Source organism: Pongo abelii, chromosome 1 (genome assembly GCF_028885655.2).
Source record: "Pongo abelii isolate AG06213 chromosome 1, NHGRI_mPonAbe1-v2.0_pri, whole genome shotgun sequence".
Classification (NCBI taxonomy): domain Eukaryota; kingdom Metazoa; phylum Chordata; class Mammalia; order Primates; family Hominidae; genus Pongo; species Pongo abelii.
The window spans coordinates 112408750-112420925 of NC_071985.2; the positions used below are offsets into that span (position 1 = coordinate 112408750).

General features: G+C 43.8%; 1 protein-coding gene across 18 annotated transcripts in view; it reads right to left on the reverse strand.

The window, feature by feature from the left end:
* Positions 1-12176, reverse strand: part of PDE4DIPP2 (phosphodiesterase 4D interacting protein) — a 226099-nt gene that overhangs the window by 188360 nt on the left and 25563 nt on the right. Inside the window, exon 1 of one of the 18 annotated variants that reach the window (XM_063715688.1) lies at positions 2171-2642. The exons of 12 other annotated variants lie outside the window; for them this stretch is intronic. In XM_063715688.1, coding sequence (XP_063571758.1) covers positions 2171-2190 — 20 coding nt within the window. In that variant the 5' untranslated portion in view covers positions 2191-2642. Of the gene's footprint in view, positions 1-2170; positions 2643-12176 lie in introns of those variants that run through there. 5 more of the 18 variants (XM_054529338.2, XM_024233767.3, XM_054529510.2 and 2 more) reach the window with 5 other exon arrangements.

A 12176-nucleotide genomic window follows, 5' to 3' on the forward strand; every position in this document is an offset into this window, starting at 1 on the left:
CTGAATTTGTCTGAAATTGTTACATGTAAACATAAAATTTTTAAAACTTAATAATACTTTTTTCTTCAAGTGTGAAAAACACTGGCAGAGAGCAAAAGGCCCTGATACACTCACTCACATCACCATCAAGTGGTCATCTAGCCTTTGCCTGAGTAACTCCAGGGTCAACAATCTCTTTACTGCCCATACTGCCCAGGCAGCTAACTTGTTAGAAAGCTTTTTTTTTAATTTTTTTTTTTGAGATGGAGTCTCGCTCTGTCGCCCAGGCTGGAATGCAGTGGCGCGATCTCCGCTCACTGCAAGCTCCGCTTCCCGGGTTCACGCCATTCTCCTGCCTCAGACTCCCAAGTAGCTGGGACTACAGGCGCCCGCCACCACGCCCGGCTAATTTTTTGTGTTTTTTAGTAGAGAGGGGGTTTCACTGTGTTAGCCAGGATGGTCTCAATCTCCTGACTTCATGATCTGCCCCCCTCGGCCTCCCAAAGTGCTGGGATTATAGGCGTGAGCCACCGGCGCCAGGCTTTTTTTTTTTTTGAGGCGGAGTTTCGCTTTTGTTGCCCAGGCTGGAGTGCAATGGCGTGATCTCGGCTCACCACAAACTTCTCCTCCCGGGTTCAAGCGATTCTCCTGCCTCAGCCTCCAGAGTAGCTGGGATTATAGGCATGTGCCACCACGCCCGGCTAATTTTGTATTTTAGTAGAGATGGGGTTTCTCCATGTTGGTCAGGCTGGTCTCGAACTCCCGACCTCAGGTGATCCGCCTGCCTCAGCCTCCCAAAGTGCTGGGATTACAAGCATGAGCCACTGCACTCGGCCAGAAATCTTTTTCTTTACACTGAGCCATAACTTGCCTCCCCACAACTCGCTTGCATCGGTTGTTCTGTCCTTCTAAGAGATTCTAAAGTGATTCAATCCCTCTACCACCAATAGCTCTTCGGAAATTTGAAGGAAGCTACCACATCCTCCCCACTCCCAGTCGTCATTTCTCTGGACTCAGGAGTCCCAGGTCCTTTGGCCATCCCTCAAGGCATGGCTTTGAGTTCCCTCCTGTCTCTTGATTATACTTATTTTATCTAATGATCCCAGAACTAAGCACAGTCCTCTCGGAGAGGCCCAAGAAGAGCAGAAAGGAGCCAAAAGTAAAATCATCACTTTTGATCTAGACAGAATCTAGACAGCCTACTTCTTCTGTCAACAAACCCTAAGCTTCAATTTGCTCCTTCTTTAATATTCACATTATACCATTCACTCCTGTTGAGCTTATCAACTAAAAGCACCCAAGTCTTTTGCATAAGCCCCAAATTTACCTTCTGTGTTTGTACCGTCTTCACTCTCTCAGGAGTCAGAGCGCTCATTTGGCCCCACCCCAATTCTCCAAAGCTAAATCCCACAGATGGAAGCGTATCTGTTATAGAGACACCGCTGGAATAGTCTCCCTACCCTCCCACCCACTTAAAAACAGAAACGAAGTCTTTGTCTCAATACATGGTCTCTTATCCTTACCCTTTCCTTGGATGGGGCTTCATTTTAAAGTGTGTTTGGGGGAAGGACTGGAAGAAAACGCAGTTTCACAGGCCATCTCCAAAATCTGACCTAAAAGCCAACTGTTGCCTGGCCTCAATAAAGCCTGAGCAGTGTGGTGCCCTGATCTCTTTGCTTCTCCATTCCTCCCCCAAGTGGGCTCCAACTGGAGGTTGTGGAGATGAGTGCTGCTGGGCTCTGCTCACTCAGTCCCTTTGCCTTTGTGTGAGTAGTGAGAGATGAGGCTGAGAAGGAAAACGTGGCAGGGTGAGAATAAACCTGATATTGTTCAAACATCTGACATCAAACATATCTCTCAAGAAGACCTACTGGAATCCCTCTAGCCACACGAACAAGGAAACGACAGAGAAACATTTCTACAGAAAGTTCCAGGCAGCCTCCCTGGGTATTTTTAACATCAGGACTCGGTGGAGGAGAGATTCATTAAGCAAGGGAAACCCCGGAAAACAGAACATGTGAAAATGACCAAGAGAGGTGGGCTGGGAACCAGGCAGGGCGAGGCGACAGAAAAGGGAAGCTGTCACTGGGCCCTGGTGGTGAGGGGCGACCTCTCCCTAAGGGCGCTGGGGGAGGGGAGGGAGGAGGACCACCAAGTCTGGAGTGCGGCGAGAAGGAAACAGCCCACCTACCTCGTCCAGGTCTGCTCCATTTTCCAGGCTCTTTCCTTAGTCTCAGGGCGCTCCTCACCCGGGAGGGGAAGCAGCCTGGGAAAATGAGAAGCCTTGCCCACGAATCTCCAGCGCAAAAAGCAGCAGCTTTTTCCTCCCCAGCTCCTTCTTTCTGCGTCGGCGGCGAAGAGAGAGCTCTGCTCTCTGCTTTTTTAGAAAATGGATTTGACGTGGCCGAACCTGCGGCTAGCCGTGCGACCCGCACAAGGGAGGGACTGTTCTCAGTAGGAGGCTGGACTCGGAGCGGCGCGGCGCCCGGGGCTGTTTCGTGAGCTGGAGCCAGCGGCTGCCCCGGCGGCGGTGCGCGCACTCTCCAGGCTGAGACACGACTGGCTGGCACGAGTTGCTTGGCACCAGCTGAGCTGTCAACCGCGAGCGGAGGCGGGGCTCCCGACAACCAGTGTGCTGGGGCAGAATCGGCCCAGGTTGCACGCCCCCTGAACCACCCTCGCGTCTCCCCGACCCCTCTCTCGCTGGCTCAGATGAATGATGACGGCAGAGGGCAGAGAGCTTAGAGGACGCCGTACCAAGCCCATCCCAACGAAGGGCTTAGAATACAATCAACCAACTACAGGAAGAATTTGTAGAGGAGGTTTTCCTGTGTGTCTGCATCGCCCCACCCACAGGTAACCCTAGAGCCAGAGATGGAGCCTAGGAAGGTTTAGGAGCAATCCCGGCTGAATGCAGATGTACACCCTACGTGGTCATGGAACACGATGTTGTCTTCCTAGAGATGTGACATGCCAGTTTCACCATTAATCTAGGGACAGGACCCTTCATCAGGAAGGGAAGCATCCCAACAAAACCTTACAGCCTTATTAGCTGCCTGTATCTCAGACGAGATTCTCCTGTTTTAGGGTATTCTACCTCCTCGTTTTTCAATTTCGCCAGCAACTGGGCTCTACCAATAGCTTCAAGGATGGAGAAGCTTCCTGACTCCCAGAACACTAGAAAAGCCTCAAGACAGTAGCCATCAGGACCTAGACACTCCCTTGTGACTGTTTTAAGACCATGGAAAAGGGCTCTTTGGAGATGGCATTGCCTCAGGCCCTGTACCATGTACTTATGTATCAAGATTTAAACAAGGTAGACATACTATAATTAGAGTGCTTGCCGCCCTGAAGCTCCTTTTTAGCTTTCAAATAAGACCGTTTTATTAAATGACATAATCACTGTTATTATTAGCATTATCACTGACCTTTTTTTAATTTGCAAAAGGCTTTATAGTGCCCATATGTGGCAATGTTAATTTCATTGTACTTGTTTCAAAGATGATAAATTTGAGACCCCAAAAGGCCCAAAGTCTCTGCTAAGGTTCTGATACAGGCTGTGTTCTCCATTGGATGGCCCCAGAGATATGTTCCCTGAATTTCTAAAGATACGACCCACAAGACTTCTCCAGGATAAATTTATTCTTTCAGGCCTCCTAGGCATTTAATTCAGGAAGAACCTGGCATGCCTGGGTATTGGTGAGACTGTGGGGAGTCTGTGTCCTTGGGGGAACCTGTCATCTGTCTGTTATCTCTTGGATTGGTTCCCCTACATACTAGTACAAAGTAGGGGTGGGGAGGGGAGGATAACAAAACATTTGAAGGTTTAGCAGAACTGACTAAAAAGCCCCTAGTCTAGGCTCCTCCAACACTTGATTTATTGGTAGGACCACACTGCTCCAGAGCTCAAAATGTTACCAGGAAAAATTTCAAGGTCCAGTTTGATCTTAGACAAGGCTCACAGGCCACCTGTCTTGAAAAGAATATCCCGTTGCCTCTGATGGGGGGGAAGAAAAGGCAGGGAGAGTCAGATTTCCATCCTTCATACCAAAGTTGGGGCTATATTTAGCTTTGTCTCAAATCAAATTATGGGCTACCGAGTTGTGGAGAGGAACTCTGTCTACAGGCAGCTCACTGGATTCAAGAAATGATAGCACTAACTAGATGAGCTGTGGGGTCTCAGAAGTGACGCTAGAAAATATGCTCATGTATTTTTAAAATAAGTTTTTTCAAAAGTTTATAGCACATTCATTGTAAAAACATTAGAAAAATACAGAAAGTTATATAGATTACTCAGAATACCCAGGGGTCTCCAATATTAAAAATGTGTTGCATTTTTTCCCACTCTTTAAAAAATGCATCTTTTAATCCAAACACCAATCTCTCTTACACACATGGGTATATTCTTGAGAAGAGAAATTTCCTTGTTGTTTTAAAAATTATACTTATTGTCAAAAGAACAATTTTTTTGTGTTAGATTTCAGAAGAAAAATATTCACCCAATAACCACTGCTACAGCACAAATGTTTAAATTTTTCCAAATTCCCTTTAGTCATTATCTATATATATTAAATATCTATTTACATAATTATGATTACAGCTTAGGTATATGTTTATATTCTCCTTCTTTCACTTAGTAAATATTTGTCCATGTTTTTAGGGAAAGTTCATAGTTATTATTCTAATGATTGTACAATATTTTATAATATTAGTAGAACCATAGATTACTTAAAATATTCTATTATTGCATAGTTACACTGTTTCTGATATTAGACTGTTATAAATAATGCCTTAATGAAGAGCTTTCTGCCTTTATCATTCTCCTTTTTTGAATTATGCTATGGTTGAATGTATGTGTGCCTTCAAAATTCATACATTGGTACTTAATACCAAGTGTTATAGTACTACAAGGTGGGGCCTTTTAGGAAGTGATAAGGCATGAACACTCCACTCTCATGAATGGGATTAGTGCTCTTACAAAAGAGGTTGAAGGGATTGCTCTGGTCCCTTTTGTCCTCTGTCCCTCCAGCTATGTGAGGACACAGCGTCTGTGGCAACAAGGAGCCATCTTGGGAGCAGAGAGCAAGCTCTTCCAGACACTGAATCTGCCAGTACCTTGATCTTGGCCCAGCCTTCTGAACTGTGAGAAATAAATTGCTATTATTTACAAATGATCCAGTCTAAGCTATTTTGCTATAGCAGCAGGAATGGACTAAAGACGATTTTCCTGGGATAAAAGGACTTTCTAATTTTATTATTTTAGCCTCAAGAGCACTAGAAATTCTTTTAATTTTTTTCCTTATTTAATTTGTAAATAATTGGATAGTTATATTTTAGTTCTAGATCTAGCTAGTATATGAATAATGTAACACCATCTCATTTTGCTTTACATTTCTTAGAATACTAGCTAGTAAGGTCTTATTTCATATCCTTTCTTGGAAACCATATCTGTAGTAGCCAGTCTCATGAAATCCTTGTGTTGAGTCACTGTATTAGTCATCTTTTTGCTGAAACAATGCTGCTCAACAAAGAACTCCCCAATCTCAATATTATACAACATACATCCATTTCTCCCTCAAGGATCTATAGTTTAGGTATGGATTGGTTTAAGTCTGTCATTTTTGTGGCAGAGTGCAGGAGTGCAAGAGAGTTGGCAGAGACTCATGATGACTGGTCTCTGCTCAGAACTGGCACACTCTCACTTCTGCCATTTTCCATTCACCAAAGTAAGTAATATGGCCAAGTCCAAAGTCATTGGTGCAGAAAAGTACAGTCTGCCCACAGAGTGCAGGAGGGGAGAGTAATATTTGTGGAACAATAATGCAATCCACCAGTCACTATACGTGCTCCTTTCTTGCTTTTTGTTAAGCTTTTCTCCTTGTGGATACATGGTAACTTTATTCTTCCTCATCCCATTTTAACTTAGCTATGGCTTTTGAACAGTGAAATGTAACTTGTTTTGCTGGCTGAAACGTGAGAGGAAGTCTCATGTGGTCACTTCTAGGAAGAACGCAGACATTTTTAAGAGCTAGTACATAATTGGCCCTTTTCAGTTTCCACTGTTTTATTGATCCTTGAAGATCAATAAGATGAAGCTTTCATCAACCTAGGTCCCTGAGTTACTGTGATGGTCAGAGCCTTCCTGCTAACCCTAATTGAACATGTAGAATGAGCAAGAAATTCATTTTTGTTGTTTTAAGTTACTGAGATTTGGGGATTATTTATTACTGGAGCATAATCTGGCCTAACACATTGCTTTTTATTTCCATTTTGCAACCAAGGATTGTTATGTGTGTGTCTGCTCTCAGTTTTCTGTCTTAGAACTCAAATAACCTGGGTAAATGATGTTGATAAATTAAACTATTCATTTTATTCTTTCCTGAAGGCACTGCTCTTAGTTTGGTCAACTGATTGTGCTTCAGGGAATACCTGAATTGATGATAAGGGACAAAAAATCAGAAGGTGTCACAGTCTTTACAGTCAGCTCCAAATATTCCAATGATACTTTTACCTTTCATTCAGTTTTTAAAATTCATTTTCCTTTTCTTCTCTCCAACTTGTTTCTGGGTAAAAAGGACTATTGATGTTGATATAGTTTACTGCCTAATCTATACATCAATAATAAAAATAGCTATGTCTAATGTATTTTTGCCAGATCCTCCTCTAACAATTTTGTGTGTACTAACTCTTTTCATCCTCGCAGCAGTCTTTTGAGGTAGGCTCTAGTTAATGCCCACTTTACAAATGACTAATGTGGAGCACAGGGAGGTAAATTATACTGCCTACATTCACAAAGCTGATCGATGGCAAAGCTGAGATTTGAAACCAATCAGTTTTGTTTCAGAATGGCCTGCCTAACCATTTTGCATACTGTTTCCCTGATTTTGACACGTAACATTCGCTGAGACTTAGATAGGAGGACAATATGTCTGCAACATCTGTCACTTCAGTGATCCCTGTGATCTCTTGGTTAGTCAGAACATGATGTCTTCTTGATCCATCACAGCTCCATGTCTGTCTCTCTAACCTTGGGTTTAAAAAACAAATGTCCTTTCCAGACAAAGAGGCATCATTCTGAGATCAAGGATACAGTGTCTGCAGTAGATTAAAGACGACCACAAATTACTTGCTACTTCTCCCATTGAGAGGTGGAATCTAATTCTCCTCCCTTTAGTATGGGCTACCCTTAGAGACTTACTTGACTAATAGAATACAGCAGAAGAGATGTCTGACTGGCCAGGCTAGGTAAGTAAGAAGCCTTGTAGCTTCCATGTGAGACTCTTGGGACATATCTTCTAAGGCCTAAGCTGCTGGATAAGTCAAACTACCATGCTAGATAAACCATGTGCAGAGGCCATGAGACCACATGACAAGGGGAGGGGCCTAGCTGAGCACAACGACAAGCAGTTCCCATCAGGGTGCCAGGCATTATGTGTGAAGCAGTCTTCCATCAGCTGGACACAACTGAGCAACCCTAACTGTGGCCACTATGGAATAAATTTGCCCTGCTGAACCATGCTAGAATTATTGATTACCAAAATGATGAGATACAATAAATTGCTTATTGTGCTAAGTTTTGGAGTAGTTTACTAAGTAACAGTAGATAACTGGAACTAAATTTGGTATCTGAAAGTGGACTTTTGCTATAACAAAAACTGAAAACAAATGGCAATGACTTTGTACCTGGGTGCCACAGAAGCTAGAAAGGCCCCAAGAAAAAATGTTAGTGAATACTGGAAGGACATCGAGGAGACTGCTGGAGAGACTGAAGGACAGTAAAGAAAATACTATGGGGAGTGGCTGAAAAAATGACCTGTGTTATGTAGTCGCAGAAAGTTTTTGTCTTTGATAATGTGGGAAAATAGAAAAGGTGCCCAATGAATGGGAAGATCTGGCTAAGGAGATTTTCAGCAGAATTTCAAAAGTACAAAGAGGTTTATTTTAGCCACATTATTATAAGGTATTGCTAAAAAAAAATAATAATAATAAAAGTGGGCTAAAAAAGGAGCCATTTGGTTTTTAAGCAGAATTTAGAGGAATTATAAAGAGGCAGGACTTGCTGGGTTCAGAAGAGATCGGGTGCATTCAGGGCGGCATGGCCGTAGACTTTGCTGGGTTCAAACATCAAACTGCTTCTCATCCTCAATCTCTCTAGACAGGAAAAGCTTTCAAAATAAGAAATGGCTTCAGGGCAAACATAAATTCCAAGATGTGACAGTTAGACCCATGATTAAGACCTCGATTAAGGTGGTGCCTCATATATCCTTTCGGTTAAACAAAAAGCCCTCTACAATCCTGGGCAACGTACCTCTCCACTGGACAAAAGAGTTTCTAAGAATTTTAAGGTTCTGTTATCCCACATCAGACTCACAGGTAGTCCAAGCAAGGTGAAAAAGCTGACTTCACAATGAAATGTGGGTGTGGCTTTTGCCTAGAAGAGTTGGTTATCAATTAGTATATAAGATGCATTAACATTTTTAAGTGAATTATACCTGCATGGACTGACTGAAAAGGATGAAGAGAGTACAGAGTGAAAAGATGCCTTTGGACCCTCAACCTGCCTCAGAGAAGCAGGCTGAGAAAGTTACCCAGCCAAAAACAAGGATTACTTCTTAGGGAAAAAGAAGAATGACTCGAAGAATGGAACCAAGAGCTCAGAGAACTGATGGAGAGCCAGAGGGAATCATTCCCAGGAGCAGGACTGGGCCCTAATCAAGGAACTGGTAATATGTACTCAGCTAGATTTCAAAATTGCTGTGGACTACTGACCACTGTATGCCTCTGTTCTCTGACTCTTTGAATGGGAGTGTCTATTACGGTTATCCTATCTCTCTCATTGTTTCTTGGGTGTGAGAGCCCCAGTGACTTCAGATCAAGGGGAACTATACTCAAGGAGCTGAGTGCCAGGAGCCTCATCATCACCTGTATTTGAGTTAGATGGTGAGAAAGTGGACTTCTAGGCTCATGCAATAAATGTCAGGAAACTTTTGAGGGCTTTAGGAGAGTGTGAGTTTATTTTGCTTGTGGTAATAATGTCTGTGGCCAGAGGAAAAGGAATGTGGTAGATTCAAGATGGCTACAAATTTTTTGCTACTTCTCTTATTCAGAGGTGGAATCTAATTCTCCTCCCTTGGATCTAAGCTGGTCTTCATGACTTACTTGACCAATAGAATGCAGTTCTAGGCCATGAACTCCTGAACCTGGGCAATAAGAAACCTTGCAGTTTCCACTAACCCTTTTGTTATACTGAGCTGCCATGAAAGAAATCCGACTACCTTGCTGGAGCTATAGAGAGGAGGGGTCTTGAGGCCACCAGCAGTCCTCAAAAGCATCAGGCACAGAATATGAGTGAAGTTACCTGGGACCTCCAGAGCAGCCCTGCCTTCCACTGAATACCACCAGGTGATCCAGTCAATACTGCATGGGGAAAACAAATTGCTCAGCTGAGACCTGTCCAAATTACTGACCCACAAAATCATAAGATACAACAAAATCGTTGTTTTGAGCTACTGAATTTTGGGGTAGATTGTTTATGCAGGAATAGACAACTGAGACAATGCCTTAAAATGGACACAGTATTTCTGATGCATTATCTCATTCATTCATTCATTCAATAAATAATTACTGTGAACCATTATGTGTCAGGCACTACTCTTTATTCTAGAGACACAGTAGTTTAAAAAAAGGCCAGCAAAGACCTTGTTTTCATGGAGCTTACAATCTACTGGTTTAGATAGATAATAAGTAAAGAAATAACTACAATATGCCAGATGGTGATAAGGGCAATAAAGCTAAGTGAAGCATGTCAAGGGAGCATCCCAGCAAGACAACCCTTTTTTTATAGCAGAGAAAACAGAGTCTTAGAAAGATTAAATAATAGGCAGTAAGAGAAGCAAGTTCCCAGATACAATGAAACTGGAGTTTCACTTGATGAAAAACTGTTCAATAGAATTTATAAATTCAAATTGTTGTTCAGCGCAACAGAGGAACCTAATAGGCAGAAGTGTGGCTTGGATGGATGTTCCTGACTACCCAGGTTGTCCAAGTAAACTGTTGTATATCCAAGAATGAAAAGATCTGAGGTGGAGCCAAGATGGCCAAATAGGAACAGCTCCGGTCTAGAGCTCCCAGCGTAAGCGACGCAGAAGACGGGTGATTTCTGCATTGCCAACTGAGGTACCGGGCTCATCTCACTGAGGAGTGTCGGAAAGTGGGTGCAGGACAGTGGGTGCAGTGCACCCAGCGTGAGCCGAAGCAGGGTGAGGCATCACCTCACCTGGGAAGTGCAAGGGGTCAGGGAATTCCCTTTCGTAGTCAAAGAAAGGGGTGACAGATGGCACCTGGAAAATCGGGTCACTCCCACCCTAATACTGCACTTTTCAAACGGTCTTAGCAAACGGCACACCAGGAGATTACATCCCGTGCCTGGCTCCGAGGGTCCTACGCCCACGGAGCCTCCCTCATTGCTAGCACAGCAGTCTGAGATCAAACTGCAAGGCGGCAGCGAGGCTGGGGGAGGGGCGCCTGCCATTGCCTAGGCTGGATTAGGTAAACAAAGCAGCCCGGAAGCTTGAACTGGGTGGAGCCCACTGCAGCTCAAGGAGGCCTGCCTGCCTCTGTAGACTCCACCTCTGGGGGCAGAGAATACCCAAACAAAAGGCAGCAGAATCCTCTGCAGACTTAAATGTCCCTGTCTGACAACTTTGAAGAGAGTAATGGTTCTCCCAGCACTCAGCTTGAGATCTGAGAATGGACAGACTGCCTCCTCAAGTTGGTCCCTGACTCCCGAGTAGCCTAACTGGGAGGCACCCCCCAGTAGGGGCAGACTGACACCTCACATGGCCGGGAACTCCTCTGAGACAAAACTTCCAGAGGAACGATCAGGCAGCAACATTTGCTGCTCACCAGTATCTGCTGTTCTGCAGCCTCCACTGATACCCAGGCAAACAGGGTCTGGAGTGGACTTCCAGCAAACTCCAGCAGACCTGCAGCTGAGGGTCCTGACTGTTAGAAGGAAAATTAACAAACAGAAAAGACATCCACACTAAAACCCCATCTGTACGTCACCATCATCAAAGACCAAAGGTAGATAAAACCACAAAGATGGGGAAAAATAGAGCAGAAAAGCTGGAAACTCTAAAAATCAGAGCGCCTCCCCTCCTCCAAAGGAACACAGCTCCTCACCAGCAATGGAACAAAGCTGGACGGAGAATGACTTTGATGAGTTGAGAGAAGAAGGCTTCAGACGATCAAACTACTCTGAGCTAAAGGAGGAAGTTCGAACCCATGGCAAAGAAGTTAAAAACCGTGAAAAAAAATTAGACGAATGGCTAACTAGAATAACCAATGCAGAGAAGTCATTAAAGGACCTGATGGAGCTGACAACCAAGGCACGAGAACTATGTGATGAATGCAGAAGCCTCAGGAGCCGATTCGATCAACTGGAAGAAAGGGTATCAGTGATGGAAGATGAAATGAATGAAATGAAGCGAGAAGAAAAGTTTAGAGAAAAAAGAATAAAAGGAAACGAACAAAGCCTCTGAGAAATATGGGACTATGTGAAAAGACCAAATCTACGTCTGATTGGTGTACCTGAAAGTGACGGGGAGAATGGAACCAAGTTGGAAAACACTCTGCAGGATATAATCCAGGAGAACTTCCCCAATCTAGCAAGGCAGGCCAACATTCAAATTCAGGAAATACACAGAATGCCACAAAGGTACTCCTCGAGAAGAGCAACTCCAAGATAAATAATTGTCAGATTCACCAAAGTTGAAATGAAGGAAAAAATGTTAAGGGCAGCCAGAGAGAAAGGTCAGGTTACCCGCAAAGGGAAGCCCATCAGACTAACAGCTGATCTCTTGGCAGAAACTCTACAAGCCAGAAGAGAGTGGGGACCAATATTCAACATTCTTAAAGAAAAGAATTTTCAACCCAGAATTTCATATCCAGCCAAATGAAGCTTCATAAGTGAAGGAGAACTAAAATACTTTACAGACAAGCAAATGCTGAGAGATTTTGTCACCACCAGGCCTGCCCTAAAAGAGCTCCTGAAGGAAGCACTAAACATGGAAAGGAACAACCAGTACCAGCCACTGCAAAAACATGCCAAATTGTAAAGACCATTGAGGCTAGGAAGAAACTGCAGCAACTAAAGAGCAAAATAACCAGCTAACATCATAATGACAGGATCAAAT